The sequence below is a fragment of the Eulemur rufifrons genome, chromosome 2, assembly GCF_041146395.1.
Source record: "Eulemur rufifrons isolate Redbay chromosome 2, OSU_ERuf_1, whole genome shotgun sequence".
Lineage (NCBI taxonomy): Eukaryota > Metazoa > Chordata > Mammalia > Primates > Lemuridae > Eulemur > Eulemur rufifrons.
Genome location: NC_090984.1, coordinates 94,436,791 through 94,459,401, shown reverse-complemented (window position 1 = coordinate 94,459,401; position 22,611 = coordinate 94,436,791). Strand labels below are relative to the sequence as shown.

General features: G+C 36.8%; 1 protein-coding gene across 1 annotated transcript; it reads right to left on the bottom strand.

The window, feature by feature from the left end:
* Positions 1-789: 789 nt before the first annotated feature.
* CCDC196 (coiled-coil domain containing 196) lies at positions 790-14,107 on the bottom strand. Its single transcript, XM_069465059.1, has 10 exons — positions 14,058-14,107; positions 13,780-13,932; positions 12,378-12,474; positions 11,580-11,630; positions 9,783-9,860; positions 9,500-9,581; positions 8,909-8,970; positions 8,402-8,543; positions 1,097-1,155; positions 790-909 (listed from the first exon to the last, which is right to left on the bottom strand). The coding sequence occupies exons 1-10, from the start codon at positions 14,105-14,107 to the stop codon at positions 790-792; spliced, it is 894 nt and encodes a 297-aa protein (XP_069321160.1).
* Between the last annotated feature and the right edge of the window lie 8,504 nt (positions 14,108-22,611).

The window sequence follows — 22,611 nt, the reverse complement described above, 5'->3', positions numbered from 1 at the left end:
CATGGAGATAATAGGACTCATGGCACATCAGGGGAACTGTAAATAGTTCTGTTAAGCTCGTTGTAGGATATAGGAGAGAAGAGGGACATAATGAAAGATGAGACTGGGAAGGTAGGCAGGAAGCAGATCATTTATGATCTGTGAAAGAGTTTGGACTTTATACTAAAGTCGGTGAGAAACCAGTAGGGGAGTGACATGATCTCATTTCTCTTTTAGAAAAGATGGCTTCATTGGTAGTCTGGAAGATGAATTAGAGGGAGTGGAAGTAGGGAAACCAATTAAGAGGCTGTGGTAATCCAGGCAGGAAGGAGGGCCTGAACAAAACAGTTGTACTGGGAAGGTAGATGATATTCAAGGAGTAGATAACAAGGAGGCAGAATCAACAGGGCAGTTGGATGTGATTGGTGAGAGGAGTTTATGGCATCTAATTTTTCTTATTTTGTACCTACTTTTGCTCATTTGCCAGTGGTGGATTTGCCCAGAATTAAATATAATACTTCAGAGGTGGAGAGGAGCTCCATTTTATGGACTTATTAACAACATATTGTACTATGTGGCTTTGAAATGTAGTCATTTCAAATCCAAAAGCTATCAAAATAATCAGAGGCTGTTTACAATCCCTAAATGACTAAATTCCTGACATGTTTAAGGCCAAGCATCTAACATTTCCACCCAGATTGGTGGGGGCAGAAAGGAAAAGCAGCACTAAAACAAAGGTTTAAGAGATTTTAATTAATGCAAATGTGCCTAGTCTTTAAATCTGTCCAAAGCAAATGGAGTGAAAGCCTTCTAATCCTTCAGTGCTTCATCTGGCAGTGACCTCAGAAAAAAGCGCCTCCCTCCTACATCATCAAACTGACTTCCTTTAGTTCTTTGTTGTTCTGTGTAGATCTTTGAACCCAGAATTCTCTAAGATGGGAAAAAAATGGGAAAAAGATAGTTAAAACACTGAGTGCCATGGGATTCACTTTACAAATCCCCTAAAAATATTAAATTAGAATGAATGTATGTTAACACATGCATCCCAAAAATCTATACCCGCTATCTATTCAAGCCCTTAAGATGATTTTTTAAAAGAAAGTATAATAGTTCTCACCACGTGGGGTTCATTCTTGCTGGTAGTTGTTCTGCCCTTAGTTATGGTGCCCATGGTACCTAATGGGAAACATTAGGAAAATGAGAGCTTCTTTTTAGAAGAAAAAAAAAAAAAAACCTAGTTTTAAGTTGCAAGGCTGCTGACATTTATCACAGTATCATATAATTGTATCACTGTAGGACTGACTCTGGTATTAGCATTGATGTGAATTTTCTGATTGTTGTTTTAGAAAATAACTTCATCAAACAATATTTTTAAAGTTAGAGTGGTGGACCTTTTTTCTGTTGAGAGCTCATGTCCCACAGGTGGAAAAAAAAATCCTTTGAGAATTACATGCAAAGAAATGAAGAAATGGAATAATAAATTATGTGCATATATATATACCCTCAGGTAACCTAGCTATATATTTCACAAAAATGGTCAATTTTAAATAGTGGAGAACAAACAAAAGTTAAGGGTGGAGGTGGGGAAAGATAAAGAGAAGATAGAATGGCAGGCCCAGGCTTAGAGGGAAAGGGAGGCAGTAAAAAGAGGAAAGGGGGAGAATTGTAGGGGGCTAAATAGGACCTATAGTGAGTCTATCCTAAGCTAGAGTTGCCAGACTAAAACATAGGATTCCCATTTAAATTTGAATTTCAATAAACACCAAATAATTTTTAGTATGTCTCATGTAATATTTGGGACACACTTATACTGAAAATTATTTGTTTATCTTAAATTCAAATGAACACAAATAAAAAGGGTATCCTCTTTTTATTTGCTAAATATGACAGCCCTGTCCTAGACATCCTGCTGTACTCCTGAGTGTGTGATGCCAAAAAGTTAAGGGAATCTATTGTTACCCATTAAAATGTAAAAAGAAAATCACAGCCTCATCCACCTGTGAAGATCTCGCCCCACAGATCATTCATTAAGGAAATTTCTTGCTAACCTCCCATAAGCAAAGACATGCAAGTTACACCTATGTCTAACACCTCAAACTAAAGATCTGATTCCACACTAATAGAACTGGAGACAGAATCGGGCATTCTTCCACCTACCCAGGGACATCTACATAATTGATGCTTCCTTCACTCTCTTACTTTATGTAAAATGTAGATTTCTTTTTTTTTTTTTTGAAACAGAGTCTCACTCTGTTGCCCAGGGTAGAGTGCCGTGGCGTCAGCCTATCTCACAACAACCTCAAACTCCTAGACTCAAGCAATCCTTCTGCCTCAGCCTCCCGAGTAGCTGGGATTACAGGCATGTGCCACCATGCCTGGCTAATTTTTTCTATATATTTTTAGTTGTTCAGCTAATTTCTCTCTATTTTTAGTAGAGACGGGGACGGGGGGGTGGGGGGGTGGGCGCGTCTCACTCTTGTTCAGGCTGGTCTCGAACTCCTGGCCTTGAGCTATCCTCCCTCCTCAGCCTCCCAGAGTGCTAGGATTACAGGTGTGAGCCACCCACCAGGCCAAAATGTAGATTTCTTGAGCTTCACAAGAATGTAGCCATTACCTCATCAGTCTTCGCCCCCACCTTTTTTCCTTTGCCTTTAAAATGCTGAAGCTTCCAACCTCCCCTTCAGAAAAAACAGCCACAGCTTGTCTGTGGTTCTTGTTTTTCTTGAGTTTGTCTTTAAAATCTTGGCTTAATGAATCTCCATTGATTGATATTTTTACCTCAGTCATTTATTTGAGTTGACAAAAATAATCCTAATATCAATAAAGATACGGTTTACTTTTTTCCCAACCTTCAAAATTTATAATTAGGGGAAAAAAAGAATTTTATTCTTCCCCTGAGCTTCTGTGGCGTTTTGTGGGAAGTAAAAGAATGACTTAGTTTAGAAATTAACTTTATAAGCTACTAATGCCATAAACCTAACTTTGAAATTCAGAAGGTTCTGGTTGCCTCAAAGCTTAAAAAAACCTATACTTGAAAGCAATACAGTCCTTATTAAGGACTCAGATTTGAGCTACCTGTGGTTTTCCATGCTTGCCCTTTCAAGCATTTTTAGCTTAACACTACTATTTTCCTTTCAGCAGCACCTGTTGAAGTGTATTTCAGGAAAAGCAATACTACAGTGAAGTAAAGGTTAAAGCCAGAAGGAATGACTTGCTATCAGAACAGAGGAAGTTACAGAGTAAATAAAGTCTCAAGAGTATTCATTTCCCACCTCACTGAGCTTTCATCTGAATTCATAAGTGTAGCATAACATTCACATACAACCTTCAGGTTCTTCTCAAAAGAGCTCAAGTAAATGCTAAGAGTTGGGGAGGGGGAGGAGAGAAAAGCAAGGCTGTCAGAATCAAATGTCTTATCACAAGTTATATTATTGTTTCAAGAAGATAAACCTCTTCTTGAAACACCAGCAGGTGTGATGGGAAATTCGGCTGAATTCAGAGATCGCTTACTGCCTATGTGCTCTAAGACAGGTGACTGCAAAAGTCCACAAACTGCTTTCTGGACTCTACAAAAGCTTAGGAGGGGCTGCCATACACCCTTAGTCAAATTATAATTTTACACTGGTGAGGAAGTAAATTCCTTCAAATGTCACCTGTCTCTGGAAAGAGCAAAAGGAAAGACTTCACCCGAGGTGTAAACATCAGACTAGGTGATGCAGTATGCTAAAGAGATGAGACTGACAATGGTAAGGCTACATTGTGGGCCTCAAGGGAATTTGCAAGTAGGGAATTGCTTGAAGTATAACAAAGTGAGTAATATTAACACAGGATTGCATTTTGCTAGCCAAATAGATCACACCACTGCAACTCAGCCAACCAGCACACGATACAGTGGGAGGAGGATTCTTGGCCAAGAGCAGTGGAGTAAACCCTTCCTCTACTTGAAAATGCCTAGAACAGAAGGACCTGTACCCTGATACACTGGGAGGTGTGTCCAAAATTACATTGCATCATTTCTCTAAGACAGGTTTGTGAAATTCAAATCTTTTGAAACTAGAGGAAAAGGAACACTATCTGGGAACACTATTAAGTACTCAATAAGCACCACCTTGTATAATTGCCCAACTCATTGTTTATTTCAGTGCCCCAACTGCCTTATTTATCTGTGGTAGAAAGAAACAATATTAGTCTAGGATTGTGGAGGAAGTGGGCAATGACCATTCTGGGAAATGGAGGGAATGTAGTTCAGGGACTAGAATAATAGGTAAGGTTTGTGCGGCAGAACACTGAGTTTAATATGGTCTAATCAAGACTGCCAATAATACACCTTGGTGCCACAGGGCATGTCACACAACATAAATAGGTTTTTTCTTTCTTTTTTTTTAAATTTAATATAGAAATGTGGCACATTTTGTCCTACGGGTAGTAAAAGGCCAATATCTTCCAATAGCATTTCACCTTTCCTGAATTACCACTATTTGTGGACTTGAAGCCTGGATGTGGTTGGTGCCACCTATTGGGCTAAATGCAGAATTACAAATCTCCTGAACAAGTTTAGGGAGTATGATTCTTCGTTATATACCTTAAGCAGGTGATAAATGTGGATTCAAATCATAGCCCTTAGAGCTAGAGGAGGCATGAAAAAATCACATACTTTAACACTGCCACTTTGTAGAATAGTCTAAGAAATAAGCTTTGAATATGGAACCAGAAGACTAGCTTTTCTGAGCTTGTTTCTTGTTCCATAATACCTATTCCAGTTACATAAAGTGATGTCTTCAACATATTCTATAATATGTTGTGGTTGTTTTAGATAAAGAAAAAAACTGAAATTAAATGACTTTCCCAGGTAATGTAACTGGGAGCCTCAGAGTAAGGCCTGCAACTCATGTATCTGAGTCTAAATCCAAAACTTTTTCCATTAAATTACAATTTTCCAGTATCTGATGATGACATGATTTTAAGTGGAAACTTAGATGAATTTAGGATGTATTGGAACACGGAATTAAATACTATAAGCTACAGTAAGGAAATTATTCCCTTTTCAATTCTTTCAAACTTGATAGCATCAAGGAGAAAGTTTCACGTTGGTGCTAATTTTCTTTAAAATTCTCTGTCTTGCTAATCTCACTTCCTAATAAAGATAAAACAGGACTCAGACTTCAGCATCTTGCTAGAACATTAAAATTTTGGTTTTTTGTATTGTTATTTTTTTATATTGAATCATTTAATTCTCATAGTTATTGGTACTAGTATTATCCCAATTTTCTTTTTTTCCCTGAATATTTAAGTTTTTCTTTCTTTTTAATTTCAGAATATTACAGGGGTATAAATGTTTTGGTTACATAAATTGTTTTTGTACTGTTTGAGTCAAAGTTATGTGTGCCCATCCCCCAGATAGTATGCATTATACCTGTTAACTGTGAATTTACCCATCCCCTGCTCTCCGTCTCACCTGCTTGATTTCCAATGAACGTTATTTCCATATGTGCACATAAGTGTTGATCAATTAGTTCCAATTTAATGGTGAGTACATGTGGTGTTTATTTTTCCATTCCTGTGATACTTCACTTAGAAGGATGGTCTCCAGTTCCATCCAGGTTAATACAAGAGGTATTTATTAGTTCATCATTTTTTTTTATGGCTGAGTAGTACTGCATGATATACATATACCACATTTTATTAATCCACTCATATATTGATAGGCACTTGGGTTGTTTCCACATCTTTGCAGTTGTGAATTGTGCTTCTAAACATTCAAGTGCAGGTGTCTTTTTTATAGAATGTCTTTATGTAATCCTAGTAGTGGGATTGCTGGATCAAATGGAACATTCTACTTTTAGTTCTTTGCGGTATCTCCATACTACTTTCCATAGAGGTTACACTGGTTTGTAGTCCCACCCACCATCAGTGTCTAAGTGTTCCTATCTCTCTACATCCATGCCAGCATTTGTTGTTTTGGGACTTTTTGGTAAAAGCCATTCTCACTGGAGTTAAGTGATATCTCATTGTGGTTTTGATTTACATTTCCCTGATGATTAGAGATGCTGAGCCTTTTCTCATGTGTTTATTGGCCATTAGTCTATCTTCTTTTGAAAAGTTTCTGTTCATGTCTTTTGCCCACTTTTTATTGGGATTGTTTGATTTTTTCCTTGCTGATTTGCTTGAGTTCTTTATAGATTCTACTTACCAGCCCTTTATCAGATATATAACATGCAGATATTTTCACCCATTCTGTAGGTTGTCTATTCACTCTAATGATTGCTGTATACTTATTCAGTTTACCTTCTATTATGGAAAACTATACTGATTTTTCATTTATATAGTAATATAAATTTTATTTTCAAGGGATGCATTTAAGAAATTAAGGAAGCCAATCTAAATAGCAAATATTGAATAAACAGTAGTCCAGGTGATATATAAAGTTGGAAAACACTGAGCACCATCGAACTACCTCCCTACCAGCAAGAGATTATTACTATTAGCAATAATTTCTTCACATAATTACTTTTAAAATTCTTCCATGAAGAGAACTAACATATCTGTTGTTTTCTTTTCAGTAATCAAACACTAGAGGTTATAAATAGGTCAACATAACCAAAATCTAGGACTCTGTTAGATTTCAAATCCACTGTCACACAAACAAACCCAAAGATTTTGTGTATGTGTGTTAGAAAACGAAACTGGCCTATAATCAGTACTCGATGAATGCAGAATCAATAAAACACAGGACTAATGGGTCGCTCATGCCTGTGGCTACATTAATTTGTGGTAACTGAATAGTATAGTACCCTATCACTTAATTCTCCAGGAACATAAGAAAAGAGAAAAGGTGTTGATCTGTGGCTGTTCCAGTTCAAAATTGATTCAATGTTCTGCAAGCAAAGAAAAAGAAACCGTCTGAGGCAATCAAGTTGAATGGAACCTCCACTATTTACTAATTTAGGCTTGATTTTAATCTGGAGCTAAAATAATTTGTCTTCTTACCCTATAGTTCTCTTGAGATGACCTTCAGCTAATTTTGAATGAAGTAAAAAAGGCATCTATCTGTCCTCCTCATAACCCTCCTCTCTTCTGTCTTTTTAAATTGTATCTTAATGATTTTATACTGCTTCTGGTTGGATTCCAAGTTCTTTCTTTTCAGCACTCTGCTGTCCAGTTCTTATTAAAATATCAGTTGAAGGAAAAATATGTGTAGAACAACACTACTTGAAGGATAGGTAGTCCATCTAGACTTCCAGATTTTCTAAGATTTCCCTATGGATCAAGCCAGACCAGCAGAGTGCTATGTACCTGGACCAAATCATCTTGAGGTGATCCATCACTTTTTTTTTTAAATTTCAAATTTATAAGTTGTTATCTGATTGCACCAAAGAATAAATGAGAAACAGCCTAGGAAATTTAGATTCTGAATTCATTTTAGAAATATTGTTGAAGACATTGACATTGTCACACATACAGCATCCTGTCCCCACTGTATAGACCTGGAGGAGAAATTTATCTAAGGTGTCGGTACCAGGAAAAACTGTTTCTCCTGAGCAATTGGTTCACCATTACTTCATGAACACTGCTAATCCATGTTTCTTTTTGCTAGGAAATTCAGAACCAAATTTTTAGCCTACCTCTACCAATTATATAGTACTTCATTATTCGTTCTCATGTATTTACCTGGCTTCAACTTATTTTCCCTTTCCTTTGATTTACTCATCTATTTAACCCTATGTGTTGTGTGTGATTTTTATAAGCTGTTCAAACCTTTTATGGAATAAGACCGAGAAGAGATTAGAGACATTAGATAGAATGTTGTCTTCCCTTGGCTATGGTTTCTTGTTGAATGTCCATTTTTAAAAATACAGAATTCAGATTCACAGATATTTGAAAATTTTAAAAATTTTGCCTTGCCCCCTAGATTCATTCCTTTATTCTATTTTTTTATAGACTATGTGATTTCTGCTATTCATGCCATAAATTCTTTGAGGGAAATCACTGAAAGTCTCAGAGGAACAACTGGGTTGATAAAATTCACAACCATTGTCAGATGTCTATCTCTTTGGCCTTCTGCTCTGAAATAGCAAAGTCTATTCTAACAAAATGAATGAGCTCAAACAATTCTAATTTCTAGGAAAGGGGAGGAGGTGGGAAAGAAACTAATACTTTATTGAATGCCAACTATGCATCAACTGTGTACGCTAGGTACATAATATATTGCTTTATCTTTACAAAGGAAATCTTAATTTCCTCCAGAGAGAATCTTTACCTTGGTATAAGAGCTTCTGAGTAATAATAATAATGATGATAGTGAAAAAATTTATCATACCAGTAAAACTTAACTTATTATATGCCAGGCATTGGGTTGCTCACTTACATCTCCAATGTAAAACAAACAAAACCTCAGACTGTGTACCTAGGATTTTCTACCTACCTTGGGACCCAGGAAGATTTAAAAATGCTTGCTTTGGGTCAAAATTCTGCTGTAAGTACAGTGATAATTTCACGTCATTAGCCTTCTGGTAGTTCTTCAAATCTTCAATTCTCAGCTCAATCACTTTGCCATTAAAGTCGTTCTGAAAGAGGACATTTTTCAAAACTACACATACAGTATTGGCTTCTCTAAAATTATTGTTACCTAAATCAACTTTACCCAGAAGTTAAAAAATAACCCCATCATACTCGGTCTTTAAAAATGGGCAGAAAGTGTTTGTGATTTTTCCCCCATTTCAAATAGAACAAAATCAAGAACATATATTCCAAGTTACTCAAGGTAAAGCCAGAGATATGTCCCTTTAGCTATTTCCACAAGATAAATTTCTTTAGCAGGACAATTGGTAATCCAGGATGAGGGGACTGGACTTAACAGTATGGCACTAAAAGCCTTTATATTGTATGAATGAAACTGCATCTCATGGCCAGCCTTGGAAGATCTTAGTACCTGAAAGATGTTGGTTTGTTCCTGATACTTGACCCATTCCATTTTCCTCTGTTGCTTTTCCTGGTGGAAGAAAGAGCACTGGGTGACAAAGTAAATTGAGATCAGATATGTTTTCTCAGTATGCTGCCAAAAACCTTATAGCAAAATTATGGTGTCATAGATTCATTATTAAATTGGTTTCAACAGCACAATCCTAATTGGCCTCACATGTACAATCCACTCTCTAAAAGTTAAAATCTAAATGAGTAGGGTTATTTTCTGTGAATGAGTTGGTTATAGGAAGTTGAGATACAAGCATAGTATCTCTAAATAAATTTTCAAAGACAAATTAACAATTGTTCTGACATCACATAGCTATTGCAGAGTTGTCATTATTGGTATAGCTTCTCTCACTTTGCACTAACATGACTTCCCAGAAACTTGGATGTCACTCTATTCAAATATAATATCCCAAAGGAACCAGATCTCCTATAACAACTTTCATAGTTTCAGGAGCATACCATAACTTAGGTAGATTGTGACAACATTAAAGATTTCTAATTTATCATCCCTATAAGCCACTGCCGTTTAGAATGGTTGTACTACCTTCCTTCCTCATCTCCTTCACTTTCTCTGCAAGTGATGTCTCCACTTCACTCTTGGTCTTCCTAGGTGATGAGAGGGATTTGGGAGCCTGGGATGAAAGAAGAAAGCTAAAGGAATAGGAGGTCACAGGACAGAAGTGCGATGTCTCAGCAGACCATAAATCTAATGTACCCTAAAACCCCAGATCCTACGTATCTGCCTACCCAAATTAGCCCTGATTGTCAACAAGCTATCTCCAGCTGTGTGGCATCAACAATCTTGAAATTCTGAGTGTATGCAGTCCACTTGCCTTTCCGTCCTGCAATTCTGCCTTATTTTTTATCTGTGGTGTTTTTGGTTGATCACTGAATTCTTCTGACTCGAACGTCTGTGGAGACACATTTTGGCAAAGCTTTAAATTAGTGGAAATTAATGAGGAAAGTGGAAAACCAATATGAGTTAAAGCTTTTGGTTCCTGCCAGTCAGCAACTTCTCAGGGCCTGACATGAAAAATGTACTACCAAAGGGGGTTCGGAATGTAATGAGCCCTTCCTTTCATTCATTCCCTTCAGTGTGCTTTATAATAAAATCTATTAACTGAAACTTTATTATATGCCAGTCACTAAGCTACTTACTGCATTATTCTACTTTCACTACTCTACTATATTACAAACATTCACATTTAATCCTCACAGCTCTTTTAGAACTATTTTTATTTCCATTTTACAGATGAGAAAACTGAAACTTGAAGAGGGTAAGTCATTTTGGAGGTCGCATAGCTAGGAAAGTACAGAGCTAGAATTTGAACCAGATCTTTCTTTCTGACTTTGAAGCCTGTGTTCTTGACCACAAGACATGCTATTCTTCTTCATTTTTCACTGAAATATGGGTAAGGAAAGTTGATCACAAGCTACATGTATGGACATCCCTCATTTTATAGTAAAAAGTCTTTTAGGAGCTCTGGAGAAGGTAGATTTTGATAGAGGAATTGTGCTGGCACATTTCCTGTAACAAGGACTGAAGAATCCCGAAACTAAGACTTCTGATACCTCACAGAATTGATTTGTAGTTGCCACTGAGAACCCAGAGCAGATCTCAATGCAAGATGCTTACATTCTAAAGGTGTTCTGATTATTTGTGGAAAGGTGAGATGACAAAAAGCAGTCAGAGATCACACCACACACCTGTTTATATCACAAGACAAAATCTGTTCTTCTAGTTGCATAATCTATTTATATATTTAAAAAAAAAAGAGCACTTGGATCCCAAGGGATTAGACCACAAAGGAATTTCCCATCATCCCCTGAGTCCCAGTTTCCCAGTAAAAAGCCCTAATATTGTTATCTTAAACAATGCAGTGAGTGCTGTAAAATCATAGAGACATTAGAATTGGATATTTTGTATTCATTTGTTCAGCTTAAATTTATTGATTTTCTATTCTGTGGCAAGAATTGTGCTGGGAGCTAATCAAAGCAATCAGGATACTAGAGGAGCTTGTACTGGGGTCAGGTAGACAAGACAAAAGTAAAAAAAAATACAGTAAAAATAATAATACATTTATATTATGAAAAGAGCTATGGAGGATATGAACAGAGTTGTATAACAGAAAGTAGGCAGAGGGTGCCCTGTTTTATTTTAGATCAAGCAAACAAGGAGGGCCTCTCTGAGAGGGTGACATTTAAGCTGAGACCTGAAGGATGAAAATGAGCCAACCATGAAAAAATTGCATTACAGGCAGGGGATAAGGCAAGACCAAAGTCTTTGAGACAGAAAAGTCTTGGCATGTTTGAGAAATCTAAAGGAGGCCAGTGTGGTGGCTGCATAGAAAGCCAAGGGAAGGTATCCACGAGACAAGACTGGATGGAGAGTAGGTGAGAGCCAGATTATGCCACAATAAGGAGCGGCTGTAAAGGTTTTTTGTAAGAAGAGTGACATGGTTTGATTGTTTTAAAAATATGACTATGGCTGCTGTGCAAAGAGTGGATTGGAATGAGGCATGAGTAGAAGCAGAGACATGAAAAACTGAGAATGGAGGCCAGAGAAAAGTGGAGGTTCTTTGTATTATGAACTGTAGGACAAAACTTTCAAGAGATCCTTAGAGGCATACCTTGTTCCATAGCATCTCCATTTCCTTCCGAAGCATCCTGTTTTTCCTTTCCTGTTGAAGGGGACAAAGAAATAAACAAAAACATGTGTTTGTCCTGCCATTGAAGTGAGGTTGGAAGAAGTTACTAAGTAATGGTGGAAAATGTGTACAGGGACATAGTAAACCACAGACGAAAACAATGAATGTGCCTAGTCTCAAATCCAGGAACATGAAAGATGAGTTTGATGATGATTATGGTAAAACACAAATAACAAGTTATTATTTCAAATAATAACTTTATAATGATTATGAGATAGTATTAGTAGAAATGAGTTCCTAACACTTAATATGTTCTCATTATATGGCAATTACTCTGGGGCTTAAACCAATAATTCTAATTTTTAAGATCCTTTACATTGTTGGTTTTTAAAAAATCTTATAAGAACCCCCATAATATCCTGAAGTAAAAAAAAAAAAAGAGAGAGAATTTCTCAGAGCAAACTCTTTTCTCTTACTTTGATAGGTATTTTCTATTCTTTCTGAAATGTGAATGCTTAATATTCTTGTATTCATTAATCCCTAGATGAAAAGTTTTTAAAAAGTCAAAGAAATATAATTTTTGCTAGTCAGTGCCTGTTTTTCCCAATATTTCATCTGACTCCCTTTGGATCAGCTTGGACTGTATACATCAAGGAGATATAAGTGTTGGAGCACCAGATGCTGGAAAGGAGTACTCTGTCTTTCCTTACACATCTGGCAATGAGATGGAATTGATCCCTGTTTAGGAGGCTGTTCCTGGAGTAGCCACCAACCTCTTACCAGGTTCTGTTTCATCTCCTCTGCTTCCTTAATGAGCTCCATGACTGAGGATTCATCACACCCCTTCCCTGCCATGATCTGCCTCATGATCTGTAGGCTAGAAGGAAGAGAGACATAAAACATAAAACATATCACAAAACATACCTGCCTTCTAAAGGGTAATATTGATATTCTGCAACCAGTCAGAAAGTACTCTACCATGGAAGTTAGGGACTAAAAATCTCAGGAGTTATGGAAGTCCTTCTGGACATAGAAGGTCTCTATAACTAGGATGATTCCATTCCTAATTGATATTTGCCTTATCTGTGTGCTCTATAATGAATTATGTGCTCTTTAATGCTCAAAACTTAGGTCTCCAACAGCCAGTGAGAGTCCTTTCCACCTCCCTCAGAAGAATGTTTTGGTATATGAATTTTGGGAGAAGAAGGGTAGTTATGCCCCAGTAAAGGAGGAGATTGAGGAACCTGCTATCTTGTAGGATAAATCCCAGAGTTATTTACCCCATCTCTGTCCACCTTCTCCTACCCCCTTGCTTCTCTAGATAAAGATATTTGAGTTTGTTAGGGAAACCACATATATCCTCATGGTAGCCCCCAGAAAATGCAGGCCATTAAGAAGTTCTAACAGAATCCAAGTCAATACCAAATCATTCACTATGAGAGAGGATATTCCTTAAAGGCATTAATTAATTTGTGTTCATTGTACTTGTCTCTCCTCAGCTCTAAGTAGAGAGCCAGACCTTTGTGTTGTCTTGCTCTGAAAGAAGTCTGTGTTGCTGGGTTATAAGCAACTGGTGCTTGACCACAACTTTCTGCCTGACTTTTGGTCTCCAAAAGTCTGAGTTCCTTGAGATGATTATGATAAGGGTATAGAATAAAGGTAGACCCATTGAAGTGAGATTTTATGAGACTAGAAAGGAGACAGAGTTGGTGCGCCTCAAGGAGAGTGAGTGTTCTAGTAAAGAGTTAAGACCTCAGCAATGTAATATATTTAGAGAGGTTATATCCCAATTCAGAGAGCTCCTAGGCTCAGAAAAGACTGCCATTCCACTACTTGGCATAGAAAGAGTAGAGTCATTTATTCTAAAATGATTCCACAAACATGGTAAGGAAGCTAGCAGTGTGACCATGATAGGCAGAAGCTATTAACAGCTCTTAACTGTTTCTTGGTGGGCACCCTAGGGAGAAAGAGTAATAACTATAGCCCCATGGGATGAGGGATGAGTCATTTTACCAAAAGAAAATAAAGGATTCATTGTGGTTGCAAATTGTTTACCTACTACAGCTGAATGTTCAAACCTTTTAGTAATTAAAAAAAAATTGTAAGTAATTATTGCTAGTCCTGTGGAGATTAAGTTCTCCAGCCTTTCTACCTCTAAGAATCCTGAGTAACGAGCCCTTACCTTCTTTGTTTTTCCTCCAAGTTAGACATTAACTTCTGGAATAAGATGTTGTTCTTATCTTCTAGAGGTTTTAGCATTTCTAGAAGTTCCTGCCTCCTTAAATTTAAGTCCTCATTCAATTCCTTCAAGTAGTTGTCATCTATTTTAGAGCTTCTGTGGGAAGAAACACAGTATTATCTGCCTTAGCCTGAGTTAATAGAGAGAGGGACAGACAGACACAGAGACCCTCTGTTCCTTCCTGGATAATTACCACTTAGCATCTTCCATCAAAGACTCACCTTATTTTTGAGGGCAAGTGAGATCCTGAGGAGTTTGCACCACTCGTCATCTTGAAGGGAAACGTCTACTCTAAGAATGAAGAGGCTTTCTTGAAAATATATGTTTTCTTTTCTCATCCAGTTAAGTCATCATTTTTGTGCTGCTGTTCTTGAAACTCCTGTTGCATTGGACTGATTTTAGCTACAGCTTGAGGTCACAATGGCCCTAGGACCACAAAATTATCAACAAGTCTTTTAAGTAACTCCACCATCAATGGCAGCTTGTTGACTGAAAATACTAACTACATCTGGTCAGTTCTAGCCAAATGCCAAAAGTTTTGTTCTGAAGTCTTTGAATGAATAGGGTAGAATCACAGTATATCTATCATTATGGAATTCCTATTGTGTTAGAACATGGTGGCCTGTCAAAAATAACTCAGTGCTATCTTCTATGGCAATACACTTCTGTGGAAGGCCTACTGTCTATAGAGCACAGTGCTGGATTCTGTGAGTCAAGAAAAGATAAAGACACAGCATCTATCTCCTTACCTTCTGGGGACCTTAGGAGGAGGATGGGATACTTCTAAGAGACCTTTTTAAAAAATAGAGCCCAAACTGGCAAATATAGGATATGAATATAATAGAATAGCATAATATATGTACCTTTGTCATTATTTTCCAATCTTTAAAACATGGTATTACCATAATGGCTAGATGAAAGAGTATTGGACACATAGCAAGAGAACTTAATTTGTGAAAGATCATGTTGTTAGTATATCCTTCCATAGCCAGAGTCTTTCCTGGAAGATTGTAATTCTAGGCTCACTTCAAGATGTTGATTCTGCTTCTCTTTTCCTCTTTATTAGAACCACATTTCTTCTGGACCCTAAGATCTTCTTTCTTCATCTATGTCACTTAGTGAGCAGAAGATAACCCCAAGAGTTACACATTTATTTTGTCATGCCTTTTAAACACAGTTTTAAGGCAGTATTTTCAGTGAAGCTCTCAAATGTGAGTTGTCATGTCAATTTCAAGTATTAACTGAGCCTTTCTAGTCGTTTTCTAGGGGTATTCTCCAAAGTAATTTAGCCCTTTTATCTTTTGGGAATCAGGAGAGCATGAGAGGCAGAGTATTGTAGTGGAAATAACACAAGATTTAGTTTGTTAGACCTTAGTTCCCTCAGTTTCTCTGTGAGCAGCGAGCTGCCTGTGAGTAAGTTACTAAATTTTCTGAGCCTCTGTTTCCATGTTTGTAAAAATGAGAATGGTAATATTGACCTGATAGGTTTGTTGTATGCATGAAATGTGATATTATGTAAAGTGCTTGGCTCATGTTTGTTAGGTGTTAACATTTTAGTGGGTTTTTGTTTATTTGGTTTGGGTTTTAGGATTGCTTAAAGCCCCAGTTAAGTGGTCAGATACAAAAAAGCTGATTTATATGAGGCTAGTGAAGCTTAAGCTTCATTTTCACAGACCTTTTCCAAAGGCCCTGAACTTCACTTTGTAGTCATAATTTTGTATTCTTTTTTGGAAAGAGAGATCTCCCCAAATTAAATATTCTTCAGAGCCCCACAGGTTAGATATGATACATAACTCTCCTAAGTATCCTTTACAACAAAACTTCTTCTTAGGAAGTCTCTACAAATACTTTTTCTAAAACATACATATGTTACTTGTAAGATTTATATGATACCTAGCATAATATTTTATTAAATTAGAACAGCCATATCAAGTCAACATTCACGTTGGTTGCCCTAGGAATTTCCATGAAAAATTTGGATTGAATGAGGGTAAGCAAAAACCTCACAGTTTAAAAAAGGAACTGACTGGATGAATTATTATTAGCAGCATCTTTGACTGCATATGTAGTCAAAGTAGAGACAATAGTAGAGGACAAAAATGGCATTGACCACTAAAGCATAGCCTCTTTAAATTTCATGTTGTGACATTTGGTTGGCAGAACTATGATAGAATTTTAAAACATTTAATGGGCAGGCAGCATCCTAACTCACCTTCCTTTCTGTCCTTGCTTGTGAATGATTCAAAGGAGGAAGAACACTTGCTATTCTGATGTGCTCTTTTCTATAGCCAATCAGCACCTTTTATTTCCTAACATTCTGATACCCGTTTGTTATCTTGCAACATGACTTCCAAGGAGAATGTTTGCCTTGTAACAATGTATACAGACAGAGTTTATAGCGAAGAGCTTCAAACCAAAAAGCAGTATTGAAAAGTGATGAATTGGCGTATGATATTATCCCTTGACACACTGGGAAGATATAGATGACTGTTAGAAGTGGAAAGAAGGGAAATTGAACATTATTTTTTTCCTGAAGTAGAATGTTAGGTTATCTGTTGATTGAGGAGGTGTGGTAGGAAACCTTGGAAGAGTGATGACTTGAAATTTGGAATAACACCTGAGCAATGGGAAAGGAAGTCAACCAAGCAAGAGTAAAAGGGTTGCCAAGTAGCGCAAAGGGTCAAGGTGAGTTTGGAAATTGCAGATTTTTCATGACATGAATCAGCAGTTATACAATTTTCTCCAGCGGTACTTGGCAAACTAGAAGCAATAGTAGAGGGAACAGATGGTTGTTTGACTATGGACTAGGACTTGGCAGAATGAATAAGCAGAAGTTCAAGGGAACAAGGGGGCTGAGAGTGCTGGTTAGGGTATCCATCAAAAGGTTAATCATAGTGTTGCAGCTGTGCAGGGAAGAAAACGAGGAAAGGGGTAGCTAAGGGAGGGGAATCCAGAAAGGGTTTGAGATTGAGGAGTGTGGGGGTAGAAGAACAAAGGTTATGGTCAGTGAACATGCTTCTTATGAAGTAACTTGTGGAACCTCATCACTGTTTAAATAAATTATAGTAGCAATTCATAATATTTTTTTGCAGTAAACTTTGTATTTGTTACTTCCTGTCACTGCATAATATTCATTGAAATTCATGTGGCCCCTTAAAATAGGCCTTATAACAAGCTATTCATAATGACCTAATTCAACATTATAGCATTTGACTTTAGTATCTGTTGAGAAAACGTGTGATTGCTCTATAATTAGAGAACTCAGAGCAATACCATTTTAGTGTTAGTTTTGCCAGTGGAAAATCAGATTAGTCTAATTAAGTAAGGTCTCCAAGAGTAGAGGCAATTATTTTCATATTTAACAAAAAAAAAAAAAAAAGAGAGAGAGAGAGAGGGAGAAGCTTTCCTGTCCCCACCTCCCTCAGCTTTGTTTGTGGCAACAAAATTACAGAATTCTTCGGGGAGAAAACATGAGAACCTTCTCGTCCTCTCTGACCTAAAGCCAGTTCAACCTTTGAGGGAATTACAAGAATCTCGTTAACTAAAATAGAGAAGTGCTAGCAAAATGGTAACAGTAAAACTTGTTGACTCTTAAAGTTCTCCCACACCCACCTTTGCCATTTGTTATGGCCATTTTGTCAGCTCCTTCTTAACCCTTGCTATAGCCGCCTCCAGGCTATACCTACATTTGGAGGGAATCCATGGAGTTGCAATGATTGAGATAAACTTAGGGATTCTTGAATTCTCTGTGTTACTGAAAGTAATGCATTCTCTCAACATGTCCAGATGCTTAGTACAATGGTCTTCAAATTGAGGTATGCGAACTTACAGAAAGACTTTTCAAGAAATGTGGAAGCAGGGGTAGTTTTTAGGTGATCTTTTCTTAGATCCTGTATTTCCACAAGTACTCTATTAAAATGGGTCTGGCTGAGAGTGCACCTTGGCCTCTTTTCCCACCTCTCCTTTCCCAATCACTTCACTCACTTGTTAAAAGAATGGAGTACCTTTCAACTGTCTATACTCTGTAGTGACTTGCTTTGGGTTGTGTAAAAACCTCTAGGGCATTGCACTAACCACAACTCAAAATGTTAGTGTTGGGGTTAAAGAGAGTGAATGGCTGTTAAAATTGGATTATAAATTCTTTTGCAGGTCAGATGGTTTCCAATTCTTTGCTATTAACAAAATAGAAGAAAGACCTAATCAAATTGTCAGCTTAAACTTAATAAAATTAAATTTTGATGGTAAATTACTATATGATTTTTGGGTTACAATTCAGAAGGAGTTCAAAGATTTGAGTGACATTGCTATAACAAAACATTTTCCATTTCCATCTACTTATTTATATAAGTAAGTTTTCTCAGTATTATATATGTAAAGCAAAGAATATAAATAAAATTTTTGCTGAAGCCTGTCTTATTCTAGCAATAAATAATATTCACCTATGAATACATGAACTAAGAGAAAAAATAGCCCATCCATCAAATTAATAGAAGCATTTCTAAAAAATTTGTTAGACTTAAAAATTACTTATGAAATATGTATATATAATCTATATAAAGGGACTTCAAAGAATTCATGGAAAATGCATATTATAAAAAAAACTATGCATGGATTTCAAATTTTTGTTTTGCACCAAAATAAATTCATACCAACTTGTTATAACATGTCTGAACAGGATCTATTTTGAGGCACTAAGAAGGATAAGACATCAGTTTGAAAAGAGCCCCTATCAGAGCAACATGAATTCTGCTAAAATTGAAGCAAGAACATCAAATTTAAGCTTGGGTAGAAGAATGGTAAAATCATTGATGTTTATGGAAAGTTTATGGGGACAATGTCCTAGAGAAATCAGCAGTTTACAAATGGATAACTCATTTTAAGAAGAGACAAGATGATGTTGAAGATGAAACCTTAATGGTAGACCATCAACATCAATTTTCAAGGACAAAATTAATCTTGTTTGTGCTGTAATTGAAGAGGACTGACAATTAACAGCAGAAACAATAGCCAACACCATAGACATCTCAATTGATTCAGCTTACATAATTCTGACAGAAAAATTTGGGCAAACTTTCCACTCAATGAGTGCCAAAACTGTGCACCCAGATCAGCTACAGACAAGAGCAGAGCTTTCGATGGAAATTTTAAACACATGGGATCATGATCCTGAAGCATTTCTTTGAAGGATAGTAACAAGAGATGAAACATGGCTTTACCAGTACAATCCTGAAGACAAAGCACAATCAAAGCAATGGCTACCAAAAGGTGGAAGTAGTCCAGTCAGAGCAAAAGTGGACCAGTCAAGAGTAAGATCACAGCAACAGTTTTTTTTTGGATGCTCAAGGCATTTTGCTTGTTGAGTTTCTGAAGGGCCAAAGAGCAATAACATCTGCTTATGATAAGAGTGTTTTGAGAAAGTTAGCCTTAGGCTGGGCGCGGTGGCTCATGCCTGTAATCCTAGCACTCTGGGAGGCCGAGGCGGGTGGATCGCTAGAGTTCAGGAGTTCGAGACTAACCTGAGCAAGAGCGAGACCCCGTCTCTACTAACAATAGAAAGAAATTATCTGGCCAACTAAAATACATATATAGAAAAAATTAGCTGGGCATGGTGGTGCATGCCTGTAGTCCCAGCTACTTGGGAGGCTGAGGCAGTAGGATCGCTTAAGCCCAAGAGATTGAGGTTGCTGTGAGCTAGGCTGATGCCACGGCACTCACTCTAGCCCAGGCAACAGAGTGAGACTCTGTCTCAAAAAAAAAAAAAAAAAGAAAGTTAGCCTAAGTTTTAGCAGAAAAATACCAAGAAAACTATACCAGAGAATCCTTCTCCATGACAACAATGCACTTGCTCATTCCTCTCGTCAAACAAGGACAATTTTGCAAGAGTTTCATCTACTTTACAGTCCTGATTTGGCTCCTTCTGGCTTTTTTTGTTTCCTAATCTTAAAAGAAAAATCGTAAAAGCACCCATTTTTCTTCAATTAATAATGTAAAAAAGACTGCATTAACATGAAATTCAGGACCCTTAATTCTTTAGTGATGGCTGGTATCATTGATTTTACTATCAGTGATTTACATCCATGATTTTACCATTATTCTACCCAATGACTGGTATCATTGCTTACAAAAGTGTCTTTACCTTGATGGAGTCCATATTGAGAAATAAAGTTTGTATTTTTAATTTTTATCTTTTAATTTCATTTTTCCACTAACTTTTTGAAGTCTCCTTGTATATGTTTTTGTCAATTGTGTACTACTAATAATTATACTGCTAACTCCATTCTAAAGAAATGTTAACACAACATTTTAAGGTCACATAAAATTAAAAGAAATTCATTGTACATACTTTTTTGCAAAGAAGTATGAAAGAGTGTTTAAAAAAAGACTTTCAAGCATAAGAAACATTGTATTAAGATAAAATTCTGTGGAGAAGTGTGATGGAAACATAGATTCAAGAAGGAAAAGGAGAAACTAAAAATTTTCACTGCTGAAGAAGAATATGTCCTATGTTTAGATTTCATTGAATGTGGGTATTTAAGATTCACTGGATACATTTTAAGGTGACATAAAAGATTTATTTGAAAATGTAAATATTATAATACACTGAAATTATATTTTTGTAACTATCTAAAATTAGAATAAAAATTTTTAGATGTCAACATAAAAACGTGAAACAGTATCTACTTTTTTCAAAATTAGAACACACAAGTGAAAAAGTCTAAAGACCACTGCTCTGGGGCAGATGTTTTTTCTCTGATGGGATTTAAAAATCACCTGGGGAATTTGTAAAAGCTGCAGATCTTCAGGCTCATGCCCCAGAGATTCTAACTCTGTAGATCTGGAAAATGTGTGGTTTTAATGGGCACTCCCTGGTGATTCTGATGTGGGATCTATGGAGCTGCCATTGAGAAATACTGCTTCAAGTTTTCTTCTTAGATCACAGTGCATCAGCAGAAAGCTGCTTGCTTGATTTGTTTCTTGGTGGTGGAGGGGAGGCCTCAATAGAACTGCCTCCTTTGAGTCATATTTTGGGTAACACCTTCACCTTTCAGTTGGGATACCCTGAGTAAGTTTTATGAAGCCATTCCTGCATTTGTAAAGAAAATTATCTAAGACAGCATTCCATGACCAGCTTTCCACAGCCACCACTGCTGTCCACACATCATAAATTTCTTTCAGAATTAGATATTAAAGAAAGCGTTGCTCTTCAGGGAAATATAAACTGGTTTTGTTCTTTTCTTCTGGTTTACAGGGGATCTCATAAGCAATTTTGTGACTAGACTCAACCTTTGTTTATGATGTTCTAATCTAATATTTTTCTTGTTCCTGATTTTTTCTTTTTCTTCTTTTTTTTTCTCTTTTTTTTCTGATGATCATTAAAGAGGCCAATCTGTTAAAGAGGCCAAGGTCCTGATTTTTTAAATCAGTTTTTTTTTCTCATTTTTCTCCTTATTTTCATAAACCACTTCAATCCTTTGTAGAGAAGTATAAATAAGTAAACAAATAAGGAAAAATTATTCCCTCTGTATATATTTTGAAAATATATGGATACAATAGATTGGAACCAAAAGCATTTTCTACTTTACATATTGTTTGTGTATGTGTGTATATGTACATCTGTGAAGGAAGTTTGTTTTGCTTGTGGAAGTAGAGAATGGATTGATGAAATTTACTGATATATTTTGGATGTGCTCAGCTGTAAGACATACTGGAATTTCAGGTGCACATCTGGATAAAGGGGAGTGGGACCAACTAGATAAACTTGGGGTGAGAGGGGGTTAGCTGGATGCCCAGACTTTAGTTCCATTAGGGAACTGTAGTACACAACAAATAGGAAAAGGAAATAGAATCTCTTAATATGGAGCAATCCAACCAGTCAATACAGTTTCTTAGCCAATAGAATTCATGATAAAGGAGGTTCAGACCCCACAGGCTGGTGACTATGAAGGTGCCAGTATTCCTCCAAATATACCTTAAATCTTTTCAGAATCCTTGAAAATAATTTTTGGTAGAGGGTTGAAGCTGAATCTATTTGTCTTACATTTTTTGAATCCTATTATATGTCGTAGACCTGCCTACTCCCAAGATTACAAAGTCAAATGAGACAAATAGGACAAAATTCTTGCTCTTAGGACTTTCAGGCTTAGCTCATAATCCTGCAGGGGCTGCTAGTCTCCTTTTGTGAATTAGAAAATGATATCCCCTCTGGGCAATAAGGCCCCTCAGGTGCAAGGACTGGTAAGGGGAGGGGATGAGGGAAGCCTGCATTTGCCTCCTTAGTGAGCGTGTTCTTATTAGGGAACTATCTGCACAACCATAGGCAGGCTAGGTACCTTAAATGAGAGATGCTGGCAAAGTAGTCACCGAGCCCATTGCAGTAGGGACTGTGCAGGGTTAGAGGGCAGCAGAGACCTTGTCTGCAATGGGGCATAGGGATGGGGAGTCAGGTCCAGGTGAAAACATAGATCCAATCCTGGCAGTTCTTAATGATTTTTCAAGAGAAGCTGTACATGTGGACTTTTTTATGACTTCCTAACTTTTCATGTTGTGTAGACCAAATACACATTTGTGGACTGCATTTGACCTGCAGTCCTTGTGGATACTCAAGTCAAGATAAATCATTTTTTTTTCTGCTAAGCTTTTTCTCTCTCTTTTTTTTTTTTTTTTTTTGCTTTGAAATAATCATTTTTAAAGAAAGAATTTAAATCTAGATAATTCAAGCAGTGTTTTGGTTAAATTATATGAAATGTCAATTTGATTTCATTTCCTAATTTGATA